This window comes from Dromaius novaehollandiae, chromosome 11, assembly GCF_036370855.1.
Source record: "Dromaius novaehollandiae isolate bDroNov1 chromosome 11, bDroNov1.hap1, whole genome shotgun sequence".
In the NCBI taxonomy this organism is placed as follows: Eukaryota; Metazoa; Chordata; class Aves; order Casuariiformes; family Dromaiidae; genus Dromaius; species Dromaius novaehollandiae.
This window is the reverse complement of record NC_088108.1, coordinates 27,108,536-27,131,332: the sequence shown is the minus strand read 5'-3', so window position 1 is coordinate 27,131,332 and position 22,797 is coordinate 27,108,536. Positions and strand designations below refer to the sequence as shown.

The 22,797-nt window shown below is 54.6% G+C and overlaps 1 protein-coding gene across 7 annotated transcripts in view; it reads left to right on the top strand.

The window, feature by feature from the left end:
- Nucleotides 1–19,590, top strand: part of LOC112980846 (G-protein coupled receptor 83-like) — a 41,081-nt gene extending 21,491 nt beyond the window's left edge. The window contains exons 1-5 of one of the 7 annotated variants that reach the window (XM_064518493.1): nt 5,545–5,763; nt 8,269–9,250; nt 10,000–10,125; nt 11,517–11,650; nt 18,952–19,590. In XM_064518493.1, the coding sequence (XP_064374563.1) occupies nt 8,867–9,250; nt 10,000–10,125; nt 11,517–11,650; nt 18,952–19,546 (1,239 nt within the window). In that variant the 5' untranslated portion in view covers nt 5,545–5,763; nt 8,269–8,866 and the 3' untranslated portion in view covers nt 19,547–19,590. Of the gene's footprint in view, nt 1–5,544; nt 5,764–5,814; nt 9,251–9,999; nt 10,126–11,516; nt 11,651–18,951 lie in introns of those variants that run through there. The other 6 variants (XM_064518492.1, XM_064518490.1, XM_064518491.1 and 3 more) reach the window with 6 other exon arrangements.
- Nucleotides 19,591–22,797: the final 3,207 nt, after the last annotated feature.

The window sequence follows — 22,797 nt, the reverse complement described above, 5'->3', positions numbered from 1 at the left end:
AAGGAGGGGAAAGCGCGTGGAGACCTCTTCCACCCCACCGCGAAGGGTCTGTCGTCTCCTCTAGACCCCTGTCCTTCCTTTCTCAGCTTATGCATTTTTTCATTGTAACCTCTTTTCCCTTGCTCAGAGCTGCACAGAGGGACAGAGTTCTGAAATAAATGTGTATTTTACCACAACTTTCTGAGTTTCATCTTCCTTCACTCCTGCCTTGCTCTGTGTATGAGTCATCCTGCAAACCCTCCACGTAGCTCCTTCAGATTAACCAGGCCTTTAAGGGGAAAAGAGATGAGGAGCAAATTAAAAGCCAGGAAAATGTGCTGAGCTGCTACCTGACTTTTCCTCACGGTGTCAAATGCATCCAAATCCTACCAAATAGCTTTGCCTTTTGCACTTATCCTTGGTGGGGTGTAAATGAGAGGTGTCTGCTGTGTCTCCCAAGTCCCTTGGCTCTGCGTCAGAAATGCCTCAAAAGCACTCAGAGCGCTGAGCGGGGGGGTGAGATTCCCACCACGAGCTACTGCCTGCGCACTTCCAGCCTCTGGCCTCAAACCAGCAACGCACTTACAGCCACGCTTATTTTTAAGGCTGGGAAAAGCCTCAGGGAGCGACTTCTGAACTTCTCACCAAAGACAACGGGACTCCTCGGCAGCTGCAGGCGAAGCCGGGTTCTCAGCGCGCCTCTCGCCAGGGCTCGGCGGGACCCGGCGTCTCGCCCTCTGCTCCTGCGGCCGCCTCGCCGGCGGACCGACAGCGGAGCACGCTGCGCCACGGAGCAACCCGGCTTCGCCGCCGGAGCAGCACACGCGCAAGCAACAGCCACGGGCGTATTGCACACACGGGATTGCTCGTCCTCGCCGCTCGCCGTCATGTCATCGCTGTGTTTGCTATTAAGGAAAACATGTTCTCTGCCCCGTGCTCCTGCACGGGTCCTACGCGGATTTACCGGGTCGCACCGGGTCTCTGCGCCGCTGCCCGTGCCCCCGCCGTCAGCCTGAGCCGAAAATCCATGGACCACCAAGCCCACTTCCACAGCCTTTCCCTTCCGTCCTCTCCGAAGTGCCATTATTGCTAGCTGTTATGTACTTGCCATTTGTGTTTTGAATAACAAAGTCCAAATTGTAACTGCCCGCAGAAAACCGAATGCAACTGCTATTGCATTGTTGCTTTTTTCTTGCTTTGCCTATTGAAGTCCCTTTTGTAGAACTCACCCCTCCACCCACTCCCTTGTAGTGAATAAAAGCGCTGTTTAAAATATATGCTCATGTCAGACTTCTGTCTGAAATAACGTGTTCGAAAGCACTGTTTGCCTTTAACTGGGCAGCTAATGCTCGGTCGTGTCCTGACCCTGAGGAAACTGTGTCTGTCACCGAGAGGTTAGTTTGCAGTTCCCAGCACCTGAAATTTAATGAAAATTAAGATAGCAGATGAATTTGGAACTTGGTTACGGTTTCTGTTGAAATGTCAGCTGTCCAGAAATCTGGCATTTTTGCCCCAGGTCGGGGGTGTCCACGCAGGGCCGCTGCAGAGCGGTGCCGCGGGGGAGGCTCGTGCTCCGCACGGATGGGTCCGGACTCGGGCGAGGCGGGAAGGCGAAGGAAACGGCCCCGTGCGGAAGATCCTGCCCCGCCGCCCCGGCGCTGGGGCTTCGACCCTGCCGGGCGAGCGCGAGCCAGCGTCTGCAGCCGCGTGTCCGGCACACGCGCAGGGCCGAGCGTGCTGCCCGTTGCGGCGGTGCAGGTTGGCGCGGCGCGTGCAGGCACCAGGCACGGCAACAGAGGTTCGGGGGACTTGGCTGCACCGCCTGTGCCTTGAAACACGGTGATGAGGACAGCGTGCCACGGATACTTGAGAGCAAACGGATGCGTTCCTGGAGCAAAGAAGTCGCAATGCCTCCCGCCTCTCTGCGCCTGCGGTGCTATTAATCCCCCTGCCCCCAGGGCACCTGGCCCTCCAGGAGACAGGCGGATAGTCTGACATTTAAAAATAAGGCACTAGGAGGAAAAGTACTGGCTGCCTTTAATATCCTCCGTCTGCAAACTCTCCACAGAGGCTGGCAGGTAATATGAATTTTTCCCCAAGAAAAACAGGCAAAAATCTCTAAGCGATGTTACTCCACGACACAGCTATTCCTGCTCCCACAACATTTTCTGATACCAGCCAAGGAGCGGCCGTGAGACGGAGGTGGGAAGACAGGGCAGGCGGCTCCGCGGATCGTCCCGGGGACAGTGGTCGCTGGGTCCGGGAGCCGCGCGGGGAGCGGGAGCCACTTGGCCCGGAGCAGAGACGAAGCTGCGCGGCGTCCAAATCCGCTACGCCATCAGCCCCAGGGGAACTGCAAAGCCAGAGCACGACACAGCTGGTTGAACATATCCTTTCAAAATGGCTCGACTTCGGTCAAATGCTTTGAACTGCCTCGGTGGAAGCAGGACCAACACTGATTTTGGTCTCCACTTGGATCTCGGGTTGCAAACTGGGATGCTGGGTGCATTGGACCATTCAGGCACCCGTCAGCATTAACTGCAGTCTGGTACCAAAACCCGCCCCAGCCCTGGAGCCCGCAGACGAGCTCGGCTCATCCTCAACCCACTTCCCGCTTCGCCCGGGGCTCCCGGCGCGGGATCGGCTGCAGGCTGCAGGCAGACCTGCTGGTCTAGGAACGCCAGTTTTAGCCAGCAAGGAAGTGCAGAGAGAGAGAGGCAGGGATTGCAATGCTTCAGGGTTTAATTTTTAAACCAGCAAGTGTGAGAGTCTTTCGAGAGGTTCTAGCACATACCCGCAATTAAGCAATTTGCACCTGGAAAAGGACAATGTGCCTGGGATTTTGCTGTAAATTTGGTTAGAGTAAACTCATAGCTTTCAGCTTTGAAAATACTTGCAGCTACAAAGCCCGTAATAAAGTGTGGCAGGCAAGAAAAATACGGGAGGATAAAGAAAGGCCTTTTCTAAAGCACGGGAATCTCATAGCTGCCGTCATGAGAATGGCTTCAGCAAGATAAAGCAGAAACCTACAAGATCATTGTGCTGTCGTGATAATAAATGTGCAGAACATCCTTTTCACACCCCTCAGGCGAGACACCCTATATAATAGATCCTGCTTCTGTAGAAAGCAATGGGGTTTTTCTTGTAGCCTTGAACCGGAGCAGCACTAAGACCCTGGGAAGCAATAAATACAAGATGTTGGGTGAAGAACTGGCTCCTGGAGGCACGTACGTCCCACGTACATGTTTTTCCTCTCGGAGGAGGAATTCCTGTTTCAGCCCGGCCTCTCTTTTTCTGCTGTTTACTCAGGAACCGCTGCCTGCCCTGGTGCGGGCAGGATGCTCAGGCTGCGTCCCGGGGAGCAGACACCCGGGGTGCAAACCCCAGACCAAGCTCCGCAAGCGACCGGCACCGCGTGCTCCCTCCCCGGCTGGCAGCGGTGGGGACTGGCGGTGCTCGGGGACGGGCGGCCGCAGCCCAGCTCTGCTCGGCTCCAGCCCGGCTCAGCTCCATCCCGGCTCCCCAGCACGTCCTCCAGGCAGGGAAGGGCCCTGGTGCCTCTGTGGTCCGGGGCCGTGTCCGATGCCCCCGCAGCGCAGAGCCCCAGCGCTGCCAGGCCGCTCGTGTCTCGTGCTGAGACTATTTCAGCTTCTTTCAGCTGAGATGGCAAGGTCGTCTGACAGCTACAGAATTCACATCTAGCTTATTTCCAGCTTTTGCTTAACTGTATCTAATTGCATGACTTTTTTTTTTTTTCTTTTTTCCTCCCCCCACCCTGAAACCATCACACCCGACACGGCAGCGGCCCAGCGCGGCCGAGGCACTGCCGCACGACACACCGGGGCGGCAGGGACGCGGTGCTCCCGTTCCCCAGCACGGGTCTGGGTGCCGCAGGGGCGACGCTGCCCGTGTTGGCCGCGTGCTGCAGCCTCCCGGTCCCGCGGCTGCTCGGGACGCGCTCGCACCCCCAAGCACGTGCGACGGCGCGGATGGGGACCGTCGCGCTGGAGGCCCTGGGCACCCCGAGCCTTCGCCGGCCTCCGAGCCAGCTCTCAAGCAATTTCCCTTCCGAAAGCTGGTGCCGCCGCTGCTTCTCCGCACCCTCCTCTTCTGGGAGTCCGTCCTGGGCCGCTCGGGCTTTGATCCTCAGCGTCGGGGCGTCTGCGACCTGGCACCACACGCAAGAAGAACCGGGCTCTTGTTCTAGCTCCCGTTAACGGCTTTGGAGACTAACCAACTCTGCTCAGGAGAAGAAAAAAGTCTTTTTCCTTTTTCACAAGAACTTAGACAGAGCTTATACTCGAAGGGAACGGTGACAGTTATTACTAGATGCAGCATCTGCTGTTTCTTAGGCTTTTTAAAATGAACAATAACATAAAGCTTGTAAACTAGCAAGTTTAACATAGCAAAACTGTGCTAAAACCCAGGGAACTGAAAAGCGCCCTTTACCCCTTGCCTGCTGCCCCCGGAAGCTGCGGGTGGAAGGAGCGTCACTGGCTCTGCCCGGGGCACCCGGCCTGCGGCCCCCCCTCGCAGGCCGCCCCCAGCCCCGCTGAGCCGTCGGCTGCCCCGGGGACGGCGCGGAGCCCGCGGGTTTCGCAGCCGCTTCGAGGCGGGAGCGTCTCCCCCTGCGCGTTCCGCGGGGGCCCTCTGCCTGGCCGGTTTTGCAGCCCCCCCCATTAGCGAGGGTGCTTCACTTGCCTCCCCCCTCCCTAGCTGTTTCTCTAAGGAAATTATCTTTGGAACAAATGGGGGGGGGAAGGAAGAAGAGCAGAGCTTCCCCTGGCAGCAAGGGGGGCTCGGCAGGGTCCCAGGGGTGCTCACAGGGAGCTGGCAGGGTGCAGGCGGGGTGCTAGTGGGATGCTCATGGGGGGTGCAAGCAGGGTGCTCGCGGGGTGCTAGTGGGGGGTGTAAGCAGGGTGCTCGTGGGGGTGCAAGCAGGGTGCTCATGGGGTGCTAGTGGGGAGGTGCAAGCAGGGTGCTCGTGGGGGTGCAAGCAGGGTGCTCGCGGGGTGCTTGTGGGGGGTGTAAGCAGGGTGCTAGTGAGATGCTCGCGGGGTGCTAGTGGGGGGTGCAAGCAGGGTGCTCGTGGGGGTGCGAGCAGGGTGCTAGTGGGATGCTTGTGGGGTGCTAGTGGGGGGTGCAAGCAGGGTGCTCGTGGGGGTGCGAGCAGGGTGCTAGTGGGATGCTTGTGGGGTGCTCGTGGGGGGTGCAAGCAGGGTGCTCGTGGGGGGTGCAAGCAGGGTGCTCGCGGGGTGCGAGCAGGGTGCTCGCGGGGTGCTAGTGGGAGGTGCGAGCAGGGTGCTCGCGGGGGTGCAAGCAGGGTGCTAGTGGGGGTGCAAGCAGGGTGCTAGTGGGATGCTTGTGGGGTGCTAGTGGGGGGTGCAAGCAGGGTGCTCGCGGGGTGCTAGTGGGAGGTGCAAGCAGGGTGCTTGCGGGGGGGGGGGGTGACCCCGCGAGGTGCCCCCGCCCACCGCGCCAGCGATGCTCCGCGTCTGCCGAGGCGGGGCGGCGCGGCGGGGGCTTTTTTATGAATGGGAGCAGTTACCCCCCCCCCCCCCGCCCCCGGCGCTGATTGGTGGTTCCGCATCCGCCCGGGCTGCACGTGCGGCGGGGGCGGGGCGGGGCGGGGGGGGCGCCCGGTGCCGGGACCCGGCGGCGGCGGCAGCGAGCGGCGGGGCCGGGAGCGAGGAGCGGGGCCGGGGAGCGGGGCCGGGCTGCGGCGGCTGCGGCGCTCCCCGCGGCGTCGGGGCGGCGGGAGCCCGGCGCGGGACAGGCTGCACGGTAAGGGCCGGCGCGGGCCGCGACGGGCTCGCGGTTTTGGACGGGGGGTGCTTTTTGCAGCAAGACCTGAACAAGCTGCTGTCCAAACCCTCGGAATTATTGGGAAATCTGGTGCGGAAGGATGCAGATTGATGGGGAGGGGAAATTACTGGGGGCAATTTTCCAACCCTTTATGTAGATTTTGCCCAGAAATGGTTTATAACTTGTGCTTGCAATGTATATGGTGTTATTAAAAGATTTATTTGCTTCGGTGAATGAAACATTGATTTATATTCAGAACTGAAATCATTTGACAGGCTGCTATTGGAAAGATGTCTTTAGAGTCTTTAGCGTGAAAGGTTAACGTTTCTGCGTCAGGAAGGGATCTCTAAAGCAGTGAGATGTATTCAGCAACTTGTTTGGACCAGAGAGTAGAAGAGCTGCAAAAAGTTAAGCTGAGGTGGTATCTTTCTCCCTGATGCTTCAGATCGTATTAACCTGTAAAACCTGAAAGCTGAACTCTCTCCTTGCATGAAACCAGTGTTTCACCTTCTCAGGATAATCCGCTCTTACACACACACACATTTCCTCGGGAAAACGGGACCTCGCTCCCTGCTGCACCTGTGGTCTGTCCAAGTCCGTGGCCAGCACCAAGTGCTTCAACGGTTACTGGAAGTAACGTTTTACATGATGCAGAAAGATGTGAGAAGAAATTCCGTGTTAGAGAAGTAGGTTGTGGCTCCATCGTCTTCTGAAGCTCTTCTGTTTCCCTCGTCAATTCACCGTTTGCTCCTAGACCCTTCCCTAGAAAGAACGACTGTGAACAAAGGTTCAGCCGTGCACTAAGTCAGGTCGGGAACCTGATCCAGCTGAAAAATGGTTTTCTTAGTTAATTTTTAGCTGGATCAGCTTCTTTATTTGGTGGTGCAGCGAGGTGGGCACAGGCGTGAGGGAGACGGCTTTGTGCGGTGAGGAAGAAGAGCTACCGCCGGTCATCAGCCACGGTGAAGGCCGTGGTTCCCTGAGCACCGTGACCAGCTCAAGGGCACAGGTCCTACAGACCTGCCCTGAGAAATGAGCGTCTCGGTCACACAGGTGCCTCAGAAAACCTGCTTTGGCTTTTTAAAATTGAATAATCTGTCCAAAGTTTCTTCCTGATATGAATACATGACTTGTAAGTTATAGTGGTTTCTTGAAACTCAGCCTTCATTAAAAGCCCACCTCTCATGGCAGCAAAGACAAATTTCGACATGAGAACTCAAAATAAATTGATGCAGGGAAGACTATACGTGGCTTCATGTGTTGCACGGCAGCGTCAGCTCTCGTGTAGCGTGGGCATCCCGGCAGTACTAGTCAAAGTGTTTCGGCTGGAGCTGACTAAAATCGTGTTTCTCTGTTACAGAAATACTGCATCGCACCTGCAGCAGCTCCCACGCGGTCCTGGTACAGATCGATGCTCTCGGTATTGGTGGTTTTCAGTGGTTTTCTCCCTGTTGCATTACAGTTGCCTTGCCCTAGCAGAAGCCAAGAGCATTTGTCAGACTTTCTGTCCTCCCTGTTCTTTCACTCATAAATGTGCCCAGGAAACAGCCAGTGGCTGCTTTCAAGATTTGTTCTTCTGTTTCTTGGATAATTCCTTGTTCTTTCCACGCCACACGACAGAAGTGTTTTGACATCCGCGTGCCTTTGAGAGGCGTCCTCTCCGCGACCCTCACCCGCGTGAGCCAGCAGCCGGAGCAGGTGTTCCCTGGGGAGGGACAGACATTCAGACACAGCACCTCAGTCCCCTACACCGTCTTTCCGTAGGAAAGCAGGCAGTTGACCTCCGACTCCTGCTTGCTGGCGTTCACCGCTGAGGCCCGCTGGCACGACGCAGCCGTATCCTCGAGCTTGGGACCTGCTGGAAGGCTGCTTCAGGCCCACCGCCCTCTGCACAGCAGGTCTGCAGCCCTCCACAGCCCGCTCCTTTACCGTGTGGGGAGGTGTTTCGGGGGGGCTTTTACAGCCCTGAAAGCTCTGCTTACTGATCCCTCGCTCCACGTGAGGTCCATTGATCCGCGCACCCAGCCAGGGGCCGGGCAGGAGGGGCCGGCACGGAGCAGCCACCCCTGCAGAGAACCTGGCAGGGTTTCTGAACACCCTTCTGCTGCACGCAGCACGTCCGTAAGTATCGGTGTGCACAGCTAGCAAGTCTCACTTAACATCAACAAATGCTCAATACGATCTAAAATCACCAGAAACAGCTAAAAGTGGATACTAGTAAAGGGAGGCACAAGGCAAGTAAGCAGAGATTTTTCTGTCTACGGAATTGTTTTTGTACGTCTAGGTCTAGGTATTGCTTTCTTTGTATACGATATGAGTGCATCCTTTGCGACTTGCATGCTGCTTCACTGCTATTAAGGTTCGCCTTTTGCCAGAGAGATCATTTTCTCACAGAAGCTGAAACATTGGGAGCAATATTTACAGTTATTGTTTGGAAGAGCAAATAAGGGATAGACTAAAGTCAAATTCTGATGTGATTTCCAGGTTCTGAATCACCTTCGGATAATTGCTGGGGTTAGATGCAGACAAAAGCTACCTTTGCTCTTAAAAACGATTCCCCAAATGGCTCTGCCTTTACATTTCTGCTGAAAAGACCCAGGTATTTTGAAATAGAGGATGAAAGCACCGGCAGAGCAGCCTTCTCTGAAACTTGAAGGCAAAATGGATTCAGCTGAGAACAAAGAAAAAGAAGTTGATGTGGGATTAAAACAATTTCAAACCCCTTTTGTGGTTTTTAGACATTTACTGCAAGCGACCGGCTCTTCTTTCCAGCCTGCCTGCGGGGCCGTTGCTCTTCTGGCTATGTGAAGGCGTTACGGGAGGGTGCGGTCCCAAACAAGCCCCTTTCCAGTGCGCCCACTGCCCAGCGCCCGCCTCTCCGTGGTGCCCCTGGAGAACCTATTGCACCACAGCGGCTCCCTCCAGCTTCGCGTCGTAAGTCGGTGTTCCTAATGGCGACTGCATCTTCCTCAGCTTCCTAGAGACCCAGAGCAGCTGGAGCTGGCAGAGTGTTTGTTGCATTGGCCGGAGCTGTGATCCCACAAGCCGCCTTGAACCGAGTGGACGCTCAGGTTAACTCGCCATGCCTCGCTCGCTGCTGCACTCAGCCAAGTCACAGATGACGGGTGTCCTCGAGGAGTTTGACCCTTACTCTTCCTTGGCCAAACTCATGTCAGTCTACCAAGCAACTAACAGGACCTCCTTCAACTGGACAGACAGTCGAATTATTGAGTGGGAGAAATTTGCCGAACTGGCTAAATACGAGCCAGAATCCCAGAAACCAACGGTGAAAGCTCTCCTAATTGTGGCCTACTCAGTGATCATCATCATGTCCCTCTTTGGGAACATGCTGGTGTGCCACGTGGTGCTCAAGAACAGGAGGATGCACTCGGCCACCAGCCTCTTCATCGCCAACCTGGCGGTGTCGGACATCATGATCACGATGCTCAACACGCCCTTCACCTTGGTAAGTTGCGTGCCGCGCTGTCCCGCCGGCCGGGAAGGCAGCCGGGCACAGAAATGCTCTGCCTGGTAGTGACACCCTCCCTGCGCACGCCCTGCTGGGACCCAGCCGCGACCCCGCCGCAGCCCAGTCTAATAGACAGCTCTGCCGGGCAACAAAAACCCTTAAGCGATCTCTGGGCTCCCTTTGCTCCACTCCATGCTGTATTTCCTAAAAGAGCTCTGAAGTCTTTCCAAGCATTGCCACTGAACCACAGCAAATCATAAGAGCTTCTTGTGGAATGCGGAAAATCCATGTCTGCATGTACCTGTACTTTTTATGTACATTCAGGCAAGAACTACAGGGTCAAACTTAAAACTAAGTGGGTCGAAACAACTCAAATGCTAGTGGTACTTAGGTAAATGGAAAAAAGCAGACAAGCTCTTCTTCAGGTCTGCCAGCTGGGTAACGTCCTCAGTGAAAGTTTTATGTGACCAAAACTTGACCCGCTTTTTCCAAATATAACTGTTAGTCTAATAAAAAAGTTATTAGCTCTGTTCACAAATAGGGTCTATATGAACAGGCCATCGTGGCCTCATAAACTCTTATCTAAAGGGGTTTCAGAATCCAGCATAGCTAATCTTTCTCGGGGTTTCAGATGGCGTTGCCCAGACAGCCACCCAAAAAGCACATGCGAGTTCGGATGGCTTCCACGTAGATTGGTTCTGGCTCCAGTACGTTGGCTTGCTGATGGCCTCCTGTGCTGCCCTCAGGTTCGGTTCGTGCACAGCACGTGGGTCTTCGGGAAGGCCATGTGTCACGTCAGCCGCTTCGTGCAGTACTGCTCCCTCCACGTCTCCACGCTGACCCTAACAGCCATCGCCCTGGACCGGCACCAGGTGAAGCTCCGCACGCCCACGGTTTTCTCGGAAAGGTCCTCTCAGGGCCCAGCCGGTCTTGGCTGAGTCATGGGTTCGGGGTGGTTAAATCTTGGGGATTAAAGGCGTATCCAGTGAAAACGCTCTAGAGCTAAATTCAGAGAGACCCCTCAGCTGTCGGGGTGAGGGCGGCTTGCCGAGCGTCCGGACCCTGCGGAGGAGGGAGGAAAACAGAACGCGGTAGCACATTTTCACGGGATATTCTCAAACTTTCAGCAGAAAGGAGTGAGGATGCCTCTGCCAAGCAGTTGCTTAAAAGCCAGGTCTAATCCAGCTCCCAAAGTACGGTGGGGAAAATGGTTTCAAGAGGCTTCATTTGGAATGGTGGGCTTTGAAAGATGGCAGAGCCACTGCTGAATGCCAGGTGTCACTTCAGCTGTGCAGGGAATTTTTCAAAGCTTTTTTACTTCTCTGTCCAAAAATCATAAGCACCAGTCATAGGATGCTGAGCTTCAGTTCTGATACAGTCGCACGTTCGCTCGTTTGTTCTTTTCCCGTTGGGCTTTTGCTGTATCATAAAGCTGCAGGACAGTTTGAGTTCGTAGCAATTCTCAGCTCACTGTATTAGTGAATAAAAGGCAATTTTGAGATTAAAGTCCCAAGGCAGAGCTCTGGGGCTGACGCTGGCCAGTATAAAGGGGAATAGCGGAGGGGGAAATTTCTGTTGGAAATGTTGGGAGGACACTTCTGAGCTAGGAGAAGACTTTACCCCAGCATCTGTTCATATTTATTGAGCTACAGCCAAACTGTATCTGTTCCCCACTACAATAAACACAATTCATTACAAATACAGAAAAGGAAATGCAGACTAGGCCACGTGCTTATTTCTAGCAACTGTTCTCCCTTCCTGTACGATACCTCCCTATCAGCCAAATAGCGTTCCCCAGACCCCAGGTTTTTTATAAGCTCTTCATCTTGTCCTCTAACTAATGAAATTTCATATAAGGCGAACTAATGACTCCGAATGGGGAGGCGGGCTCAGCTTTATGGGTTTAGCTAGAACAGGAGACACTTCTTCTTTGTGATTCGTATAAAATAAGCAAACACAGCTGAAAGTGAAGAGACTCGCATAGTTATCTTTCCTTACTTAATGTAATCCATGATTTAAGGAAAATGATTCTCACAGAACAAAATAGAAAAAACTTTATCTGAAAGCAGTTCTGAACAGTCTGAAAAGTCCAAGGTTTCATTTTTCTCTGGGTCACTCTAATAAGCAGGATGATTTTCCTAATCCTGGCTGTGATTTTCTTGATAGCGTTAGATGGTGCCAAAGAATGCCTCTGCTCTCTGTGTTGGCGGAGGGGCTTTGCTCTCCGCGAGAGAACGGGCACTGCGAAGAGTCTGTGTTGCAGGTCATCCTGAACCCGCTGAAGCAAAGGATGTCGCTGACGAAAGGAGCACTGAGCATCTCCGTTATCTGGCTGCTGGCGACCTGCTTCTCCCTGCCGCACGCTGTCTACCAGAAGCTTTTCCAGTACCACTACAGGTGAGGGACCGCCCTGCACGCCCCAGCCCGCCCCGGGCAGCGCGCGGAGCCCTGCAGGCCTCTGCCGGAAGGCGGCTGCGCTCGGCGGTGGGAGGCCACCGCTGCCGGAGGGCTTGGCATGGGGGTGGTGGGAATGGTTGGGAGAGTGTGCGTGGATGAAACCTCGCTTCCTACAGCCAAGGCTTGGCCCGTGGCGCAGGGCCGCTTGGCTCGCTTCCGTGCAACGGGGGCTCAGGGTCTCGGCGCGTTCGTGTCTGCTCCCCGCGTTCCTCTCACCAGTGCCACCAGTGCCACCAGTGCCACCAGTGCTGGCCGCAGGCTGAGGACACGTGGCCAGGGCAGCTCTGCGGAGCGTGGCGGCTCGGTGGGGCAGGGCCTTCCGGAGCCTCACCGTACCTTCGGTCAGCTTTGTCCTAGACGGCAGCTTTCCCCCGGCCTTTCCTCTTCCCTCTCTCACCTTCTGGGTGCTCAGACGGCCACGACGAGCCGGCTTGCCCGCTATCCAGGCGTGCAGCCACAGCCCGAGCAGGGCGCAGAGCAAGCCCCGCCACGGCAGCCCCTGCTCCTCCTGCCAGCAAGGCCACGCAGCGGGCTCGCGGGCGGGAGGACGGCCCTGGGAGCCCGCGGGGATGTGGAGCACAGCTCGCCCAGACCTCGCAAGCGCTTTCACTCGCCAAAGGGGACCCACTCGTTTTAGCTTCTCGGCCTTTCGTCTGTCTGGATTTATAAAAGCAGGGTCAGCTTTCCTCGGAGCTTGAGGAGCCTCCACCCTCCATTAGATAAACGAGAAAAGCAAAAGAGAGATGCCCACCTTTTTCTCCGCAGTGAAATGCTGATGAGAGGAGCGGTGCTTCCACGGGGAAGTGAAATCGTCTTCGTATGCTGCCTTGCCTCGCCTGGCAGTGGAGGCAGCGCGTTGCTTGGTTGAACACAACAAAACCTGCTGAAAGGAGGTGAAGTGGAATTTCACATCCACAGGAAGATTTCTGAAGTATCAGAAGAAATTGAAGATTCTGTTCTAGAGAAAAAAAAAGCAGGAAAAGATACTTATCTTCCCCTCTACCAGCTCGTCCAGCGATGGCATTCATTGCGAGGAAGTCATCCCTTCTGCCACGGGGGGATAAAGAACCACACATTCTGCTTTGCTCTGCCCCTGTGACCTTTTGTTCTTCCCTGTGTCCAGCCTGTTCTGGTCCTTGGGCCCACAGAAGCCTCGCAAAGAGGGAGACTTCTCCGGAGAGGCTTGTGCAGAGCCACGTACTAAGCTTTGGCACTGCAGCATCAAAGTGTCGCCTCTTGGCTGGGGCGATGCAAATGCACCGCTCAGTTGGAAAGCCGCAGCCCGCAGCAAGCTCGGGGCATTGCTGTGGCTCTTCTTGACTAGGAAGTAGTCCACAGTGCAGCTCGGGGCATTGCTGTGGCTCTTCTTGACTAGGAAGTAGTCCACAGTGCAGCTCGGGGCATTGCTGTGGCTCTTCTTGACTAGGAAGTAGTCCACAGTGCAGCTCGGGGCATTGCTGTGGCTCTTCTTGACTAGGAAGTAGTCCACAGTGCAGCTCGGGGCATTGCTGTGGCTCTTCTTGACTAGGAAGTAGTCCACAGTGCAGCTCGGGGCATTGCTGTGGCTCTTCTTGATTAGCAAGTAGTCCATAGTGCAGCTCGGGGCATTGCTGTGGCTCTTCTTGACTAGGAAGTAGTCCACAGTGCAGCTCGGGGCATTGCTGTGGCTCTTCTTGATTAGCAAGTAGTCCACAGTGCAGCTCGGGGCATTGCTGTGGCTCTTCTTGATTAGCAAGTAGTCCACAGTGCAGCTCGGGGCATTGCTGTGGCTCTTCTTGACTAGGAAGTAGTCCACAGTGCAGCTCGGGGCATTGCTGTGGCTCTTCTTGACTAGGAAGTAGTCCACAGTGCAGCTCGGGGCATTGCTGTGGCTCTTCTTGACTAGGAAGTAGTCCACAGTGCAGCTCGGGGCATTGCTGTGGCTCTTCTTGACTAGGAAGTAGTCCACAGTGCAGCTCGGGGCATTGCTGTGGCTCTTCTTGATTAGGAAGTAGTCCACAGTGCAGCTCGGGGCATTGCTGTGGCTCTTCTTGACTAGGAAGTAGTCCACAGTGCAGCTCGGGGCATTGCTGTGGCTCTTCTTGACTAGGAAGTAGTCCACAGTGCAGCTCGGGGCATTGCTGTGGCTCTTCTTGACTAGGAAGTAGTCCACAGTGCAGCTCGGGGCATTGCTGTGGCTCTTCTTGACTAGCAAGTAGTCCACAGTGCAGCTCGGGGCATTGCTGTGGCTCTTCTTGACTAGGAAGTAGTCCACAGTGCAGCTCGGGGCATTGCTGTGGCTCTTCTTGATTAGGAAGTAGTCCACAGTGCAGCTCGGGGCATTGCTGTGGCTCTTCTTGACTAGGAAGTAGTCCATAGTGCAGCTCGGGGCATTGCTGTGGCTCTTCTTGACTAGGAAGTAGTCCACAGTGCAGCTCGGGGCATTGCTGTGGCTCTTCTTGACTAGGAAGTAGTCCACAGTGCAGCTCGGGGCATTGCTGTGGCTCTTCTTGACTAGGAAGTAGTCCACAGTGCAGCTCGGGGCATTGCTGTGGCTCTTCTTGACTAGGAAGTAGTCCACAGTGCAGCTCGGGGCATTGCTGTGGCTCTTCTTGACTAGGAAGTAGTCCACAGTGCAGCTCGGGGCATTGCTGTGGCTCTTCTTGACTAGGAAGTAGTCCACAGTGCAGCTCGGGGCATTGCTGTGGCTCTTCTTGACTAGCAAGTAGTCCACAGTGCAGCTCGGGGCATTGCTGTGGCTCTTCTTGACTAGCAAGTAGTCCACAGTGCAGCTCGGGGCATTGCTGTGGCTCTTCTTGACTAGGAAGTAGTCCACAGTGCAGCTCGGGGCATTGCTGTGGCTCTTCTTGACTAGGAAGTAGTCCATAGTGCAGCTCGGGGCATTGCTGTGGCTCTTCTTGACTAGGAAGTAGTCCACAGTGCAGCTCGGGGCATTGCTGTGGCTCTTCTTGACTAGGAAGTAGTCCACAGTGCAGCTCGGGGCATTGCTGTGGCTCTTCTTGACTAGGAAGTAGTCCATAGTGCAGCTCGGGGCATTGCTGTGGCTCTTCTTGACTAGCAAGTAGTCCACAGTGCAGCTCGGGGCATTGCTGTGGCTCTTCTTGACTAGGAAGTAGTCCACAGTGCAGCTCGGGGCATTGCTGTGGCTCTTCTTGACTAGGAAGTAGTCCACAGTGCAGCTCGGGGCATTGCTGTGGCTCTTCTTGACTAGGAAGTAGTCCATAGTGCAGCTCGGGGCATTGCTGTGGCTCTTCTTGACTAGCAAGTAGTCCACAGTGCAGCTCGGGGCATTGCTGTGGCTCTTCTTGACTAGGAAGTAGTCCACAGTGCAGCTCGGGGCATTGCTGTGGCTCTTCTTGACTAGCAAGTAGTCCACAGTGCAGCTCGGGGCATTGCTGTGGCTCTTCTTGACTAGGAAGTAGTCCACAGTGCAGCTCGGGGCATTGCTGTGGCTCTTCTTGACTAGGAAGTAGTCCACAGTGCAGCTCGGGGCATTGCTGTGGCTCTTCTTGACTAGCAAGTAGTCCACAGTGCAGCTCGGGGCATTGCTGTGGCTCTTCTTGACTAGCAAGTAGTCCACAGTGCAGCTCGGGGCATTGCTGTGGCTCTTCTTGACTAGGAAGTAGTCCATAGTGCAGCTCGGGGCATTGCTGTGGCTCTTCTTGACTAGGAAGTAGTCCATAGTGCAGCTCGGGGCATTGCTGTGGCTCTTCTTGACTAGGAAGTAGTCCACAGTGCAGCTCGGGGCATTGCTGTGGCTCTTCTTGACTAGGAAGTAGTCCATAGTGCAGCTCGGGGCATTGCTGTGGCTCTTCTTGACTAGCAAGTAGTCCACAGTGCAGCTCGGGGCATTGCTGTGGCTCTTCTTGACTAGGAAGTAGTCCACAGTGCAGCTCGGGGCATTGCTGTGGCTCTTCTTGACTAGGAAGTAGTCCACAGTGCAGCTCGGGGCATTGCTGTGGCTCTTCTTGACTAGGAAGTAGTCCATAGTGCAGCTCGGGGCATTGCTGTGGCTCTTCTTGACTAGCAAGTAGTCCACAGTGCAGCTCGGGGCATTGCTGTGGCTCTTCTTGACTAGGAAGTAGTCCACAGTGCAGCTCGGGGCATTGCTGTGGCTCTTCTTGACTAGGAAGTAGTCCACAGTGCAGCTCGGGGCATTGCTGTGGCTCTTCTTGACTAGGAAGTAGTCCACAGTGCAGCTCGGGGCATTGCTGTGGCTCTTCTTGACTAGGAAGTAGTCCACAGTGCAGCTCGGGGCATTGCTGTGGCTCTTCTTGACTAGCAAGTAGTCCACAGTGCAGCTCGGGGCATTGCTGTGGCTCTTCTTGACTAGGAAGTAGTCCACAGTGCAGCTCGGGGCATTGCTGTGGCTCTTCTTGATTAGCAAGTAGTCCACAGTGCAGCTCGGGGCATTGCTGTGGCTCTTCTTGACTAGGAAGTAGTCCACAGTGCAGCTCGGGGCATTGCTGTGGCTCTTCTTGACTAGGAAGTAGTCCACAGTGCAGCTCGGGGCATTGCTGTGGCTCTTCTTGACTAGCAAGTAGTCCACAGTGCAGCTCGGGGCATTGCTGTGGCTCTTCTTGACTAGGAAGTAGTCCACAGTGCAGCTCGGGGCATTGCTGTGGCTCTTCTTGATTAGGAAGTAGTCCATAGTGCAGCTCGGGGCATTGCTGTGGCTCTTCTTGACTAGGAAGTAGTCCACAGTGCAGCTCGGTGCCGCACAAGCCAGTGCTTTTCCACGGTGCTGCTGGTGCCCAGATTTCACGGGGATGCCGGACTCGGGGCGGAGGAGCAGGGCGGTGGTGAACGGTGGCTGCGACTCGAGAGCCAAGTCGCGGAGAGCAGAGCGGGGAGGCAGCAGCGGGCGATTTCTGTCATGCAGCTTCTGTACCAAGGACAAACGTCTTCTACAGCACTGACACTGCCCTCCTGTGAACACGGCAGGGAGCTGGTTTAACTGCCTGCACAGGCTTTTTAACGCTGTTTGTATGCAAGAGGTTACAGAAAATGGGGGTGTAACCTGGGGTTTTACTGCTCTTTCTCAGCTGTACCTACAGTTTGTTTGCCTGAGCGAGACCTTCCTGGGGGATACAGTGTCTTCAGCTACTTGGACTTTGTAAACAAAGTACTGGGTTACTCCAGCACTCGCATCGCTTTGCAGCTGCCGGCAGAGCATTGCTGGACAAACTGCTCATGAATGAACAAGTGCTGCTGTCTCTCAGGCCGCACCCGCCCCGCTTGTCCGGCAGCACGGCCGGAGGAAACCCAGCCTTGCCTTGGCACGGGGGGGCTCGATAGCACGCGAACCTCTCATCACTCTTCCACTGAGTGAAAATCACGGCTGTAACACTGCTCGTAATAAACCTTGTGCTGCTGAGAGCTCCTGCGATAGCCCTGGTTACCTAGGCTTTAGAGGTACAAGAATATGGCTCCAAAAGCGCCAAATTTCACTGGTTACGGTGCACAGTAGTGTGCCCAAATCCAGTTGTCCCAGAATTTATCAAAGTGCTGTAGTCTGCCTGCTTTTGCTCTCAAGCAGCCCCTTCCCTAAAACGACTGGGAGCCTCTGGACCCCAGCTGGACCCCAGGGCTGACCCCGTTGCTCGTCTCCTGCCGCCGCGTGCCCTTGGCCAGTGCAGTCCCTCCCTTGCCGGCCCGCGGGTTATTCTTAGCGGTGACCTAGCAGACAGGCCCAGCTGTGCGCCCAGCACGGCCTCGCCTTTCGTGCGCCCGCGGCCGGTACGATCCCGAGGAGGAAAAGGTCAAGGGTGCGTTTCTCAAAGGCTGATTTCCCCTTCTGCACCAGTTCCTCGCTCAACAAGAGTGGCCAAAGTCCTCCCAGGCTGGCGCGGTTTAGTGGCGCGCCGTGCCCTTGGTCATCCCCTAACACACGCACGGTCCCTATTCACAGCAGCCCATTTTCAAGCAATCTTCTATTTGTGGCACAAAAGCCAACTCCAGAGGTTGACAACAGGATATTAAAGATATTAATCAATACTGCAACAAATAATATAGCTTGATGGAGACTAAAATCTCTGAGGAATACAAGTGAACAGCAGACAAGGTTTGAAGAAGGAGGGGCAAAGTGGAAGAAGAGAATGAAAAAAAGGAAAAGAAAGGAAAGAAAAGGAGAAAGCATCTACAGGAAATAAATCTGTGAGTGCCCCTTTCTCCTCATGTTTTTAGCATTCCCAGTCATCTGTTGTGGCATATGGAAGGAACACTTAGTCCTTTCCAGATGGCATTGAGGTACGTGAGCTGAGAGCGCCTCTGTTAGCTAGGTATCTGCCTACCAGTATAAGGTAAACTATCAGTTATTCTAATAATCACGTCCGTTCTGGGATGAAGCAACAAAGTTTTAACAACTGCTCTGCTGAATAGCTCAAGAAAAAGGGATGGACAGGCCAAGAAGTAGTGCTGCCGGCAAGAGCTAAAGAGCTCTGCAAGTGGGGATCATTCCTGAACCGCTTCCGCGCCTCGACCTCTAAACCCAGCAACCTCTTCCTCGCTCGCCGATGACGGCCGTGAATTCCCAGCACGTAGAGCAGCTTTCAGCTCCTGGCTTAGGCGGTTCTGTATCTGTCTGGCGTTTCCTGGACAGGAGGAGCGCGTCTGTGTAGTGCCTTGATGGCAGACCCAAATGTCAAACCAGAGCTATTGCAGACATGCTGCAGGGATGATCCACACACGTGCTGTTAATCTGCTGCGTCCCACAAATGCTCCCCCGTTAATTGCTCATGGACGGACAGCAGTTGCACAGCCCACGTGCAGGAGTAACACGCCGGGCTGGATGTCTGGGTGGGCACACTCAAACCTGGATATAATTGTCCTGTTTCAGGCTGGGTAGGAATCACACATTGACATGGAGACGAGCAGAGAGGGTCTCACTCGCTGCCCCCTTTCCTCCTGCATTCAGCTTCCCAGGATAAAGAGTAACAACACCATAATTCAGGGAAAAAGGAGACAGCAATACACAGTAGGCAGTCTTACCCCCTTTGAGACAGATATAGATGCAGAAACATAGGCACTCTATCGTGAGATGAGCGCTTACTGGGAAACAGAGTTTTAATTTAGTTTTGCCCGGTGTGAGATTATTTGTATTTGGCCCTCTGCTGTCAGTATTACAAACATGAGGATGTGCTTGTGGGTGGCAAGAAACCACCACTGTGGTTTGCCGAATTAGCAGCATGCTTTTACACAGCAGTGGCCACGTGCTATATACGCATTTCTTTGTTTTCAAGGGAAGCTACTGTCCGGAGTTTGTGCCTCCCTGATTTTCCCGAGCCTGCAGAACTGGTCTGGAAATATCTGGACCTGTCCACCTTTCTCCTCCTGTACCTCCTGCCCCTGCTCGTCATCACCGTCACCTACACACGCCTGGCCAAGAAGCTGTGGCTGCGCAACGCCATTGGAGACGTCACCACGCAGCAGTCCGTCACCCACCACAGGAACAAGAAGAAGAGCATCAAGATGCTGGTGCTGGTGGTGGTGGTCTTTGCGGTCTGCTGGTTCCCCCTCAACTGCTACGTCGTGCTCATCTCCAGCCTGGGCATCAAGACGAGGAACTGGCTGTATTTCGCTCTGCACTGGTTTGCCATGAGCAGCACCTGCTACAACCCCTTCATCTACTGCTGGCTGAACGAGAGCTTCCGCTCCGAGCTCAAGTCGCTGCTCTGCCTGCGCCAGAAGCTGCCGCGGGCTCAGGACAACGTGCTGCCGCCTGTGATCGCGCCCTGCCGAGAGGCATGGATGGAGCAAGCCAGGTGCAAGAAGGGCCCTTCCTCGCAGACGCTTTGCTCTGCTGTGAATGTCCGGACAGCCAACACGGATTTGTGAGCCAAAGCGCTGCGGTGAGCTAAGTCAGCCGGATCCAGAATCCAGTCAGCTGGGTCCAGAGGACCTCCAGGGCATCTCCCAGCTGCTCCCGAGAGATCTACACTGCTGCGCTCACGTACTACTGCTGACTTTCCGTATGTGGCTTGTTTGTCTCACGGTAGCACCCATTTTAGTCAGCACTGTGGAAGCATTCACGTAACCGCTGCCTCAGAGCCCACGGTCATTTGCAGAGCAACAGGAATTACACATTTTGACGTGTGTTTGAAGGAAGAACTTTGATACCCAGGGCTGACTTGGTCCAGATGGAGTTTCTCCAGCTAGTTTATACCACGGCGTCCCAGCAGCACTCGGGGTAAGTGCCACAGTCAACAGCAGTAGTGACTTAAGAAACTGTTGCTCTTGCTCTAGGTCTGCAGGAGGAACAGCTGAAAAGTACCCAAAATGAAAGCAGGGTAGCAGCAGCAGGGCGAAGGGAGCGGCAGAGGAGGGGCAGCGGGTGGCGGGGGTCGGGGAGGAGCGCAGCGGCAACGGCTGGAGCTGGCACTGGTGGCCCAGCCAGGAGGGCGGAGGTCTGCAGCAGGGCTACGCGCAGCGCGTCGGGGAAGAGTTCAATCCTGCTGCCAAACTCTGTGAATACACGTGCTGCGCGGGCAGGGGATGGGGTGGGCGCCGGCGATGCTGGCACCCCGGGAGCAGAGAAACGGGCGGACAGAGCAACGTGCTGCGGCCAAACCGGCAGAAGAGCTGAGCGCAGACCCGTCCCCACCCTCTGCACAGCCCCTGGGCCAGCGGGGCCTCTGAATGGGGAGGGACTTTTTTACCACATCACTGTTTTAGACTAGAACTACAGTTTTGAATTAGATCCTGATTTCATTCGGTGCATTGAGAATTTCCTTTAGTTTTCGTTATGATTATATTAATTCATCAAATAAACCCACAGTGGCACTAATCTCGAGTCACAGACTATCTCGTCAGGGCTGTAGCATGCACCGACTGAACAATGAAGTCATTCCGCGTAACTGCTAATTGCCGTAAAAGAGTTTCATTTGAACAGCTGAGTTGAGACGGGGTGAGAGGGAAGGTTTTGTTTACAGTCCTGGGAAAACGGCAGCTCGGTCTGGCTGTGCTTGGGAGGCTGCGTCTCCCGGAGGCACCTGGAAAACAGGAAAGATTTAGTGCATGAGAGAGAGAAGAAGTATGATGGGGACCGACCTTCATGATCACCGGGGCCCACTGGTAGAGATTAACCGGAGTAGTTAATCTCTGTTCCTCGAACCTGAAATTCAGAGGAAAACATTGAACTAGCAGGAAGACAGACCCAGGCAGACTGCTTTGGATAAAAATAGCTCCGTGAAATACCGGTGCGGTTGCAACTAATATTTGCAGGAGTTCGGGTCTCTCAGAGAGCGCGGCGGAGCAGAAAGCGGGCCGTCACGAGCCCGGGGACGTGAGGGGGATCTGCAGGTCTCGTCTGTGAAGCAGAGCAGCCGAGTGCTCTCAGAGAACGACTTTCCCTGACAAATCTCCCACTTCATCCCCTCCTGGGCCGAGAAGCCAGACGTTAAGTGAAATATCCCGGGTTATTCTGAAGGGCGGCAGCAGCGACGTCTGCATCGCTGTCAGCAGGAGCTGCTGGAGCGACCGGCAGCCCCAGGTTCTTCTCCCAGCCTCACCCCCGCTTACTTCCCTAGCCCAAATAATGCTTTCCAACAGGCATTTCAGTAACTCCAGGGACGCTGCAGCTGCTCGCGGTGTTAGGGTTGTTGTCTGCCCCAGCAAGAGCCTGGGTTGAGCTTGCTTCCAGGGGAGGAGGTGGAGGAGTCGGGACCGCTGGCAGGAGGGAGGACGCGTTCCCACTGGCTCTCCAGGGAGAAGAGCAGGGGAGGCTGAGCGAGGGAAACCGAGGACTGATTTTTTTTCCCATTTTTCACAGTGAGAAGAAAAGGGGGGGGGGTCTTCGCTTCCAGGCCACTTGACCCCATTTGGCTGCCTCTGCATCTCAATTACACATTTCAGCATCTCTGTGAAGAGAAGAGAGTAGAGCAGTACGATCACCGAAAAAATGGATGAATGCTATATCCCTACGGCATTTCATTTGGAAACTACTCATTATTTGAATATGCAAATATAAAGCAGTCTCCCGCTGAGTGCCAGGCACTGCCCTCCCTCTATAGTGCAGTGTGATTTTACAGTCTAAGAACATCACTGAAATTTTTCAAAATGTCAAAAGCAGCTGTAATTAATGGGTATCAGTTCGTTCATTTATTACGAAGAGGCTGTCATTTGCCCTTTTACCGCCCCTCATTCCTCATCGATTGCTAGCAATTGGCCCTCAAGCTACCATGTATTATTCCAGGTTATTAAAATACTGTTTCTTCCCTGTGGAAAGGCGATTGTCAGTATGGACGTCGCCATTCCGCTACAGAAAGGTTTCAACCAGTTTCCATACAAATATCCTCCAAAGCCTGAGAGGCTTTTCGCCATAGAGTGTGAAAAACCGCACACCCTTCGGTTGCTGTTGCATGAGTTTTTAGGAGAGCTGAGGATGTAAACGAGGCATAAAACAAGGGACTGTAAACGGGCTTCTCTCAGCAGCTGGAAAGATTCCCTTGGGATTGGCGGTGCGAGTGAAGGTGCCCTCGGAGCAAGGCAGGGAGATGGCAGTGGTCCACGAGCAGGTCGGGGTTGGCCGCGGTATCTGCGTGCAGCTGCGCACCGCCCACCCCGTGCCGAAGCAGCAGCGCGTCCGCCGAGAGGGCCCAGGACACCCTGCGCGGCAGAACATCCTCTCCGGTAGCTGGTTTTTAGGAGACAGGATAATCGAGATTGAGGGAAAAAAATCCTGGAAGGCACTTCTTTAAGAGAACGAACTAAAAAAAAAAAAAAAAGGCCGCATTTTCAGAGTCTAGAACAGGGATGAAAAATCAGCAGAAAAGAACATGCAACAGAGGTTGTTGGATAAACACGTCGTTCCCTCAAGATGTGGTTTGGAGCCAGGGTGGAACAACAGCCCCACGGCACCAAAGGTCCCGGCTCTGCTGTTTGCTGTGGGTCTGGAGGACTTGGTCTGGGCTAGGCGATTTCTCCAATATTTCCCTGCAGGAGCCTTGAGGAGACAAGGTTTAAACTCACTGTTTGCCGGGAGGCAATAGGATTCGTGCCAAGTAGCAGTAACTAAGAGAAAGAGTACTTATTTATTTAGAGCTGTATAAGTAGTGCTAAGTGAACTGCAATAATAGCGTCTATCAGTT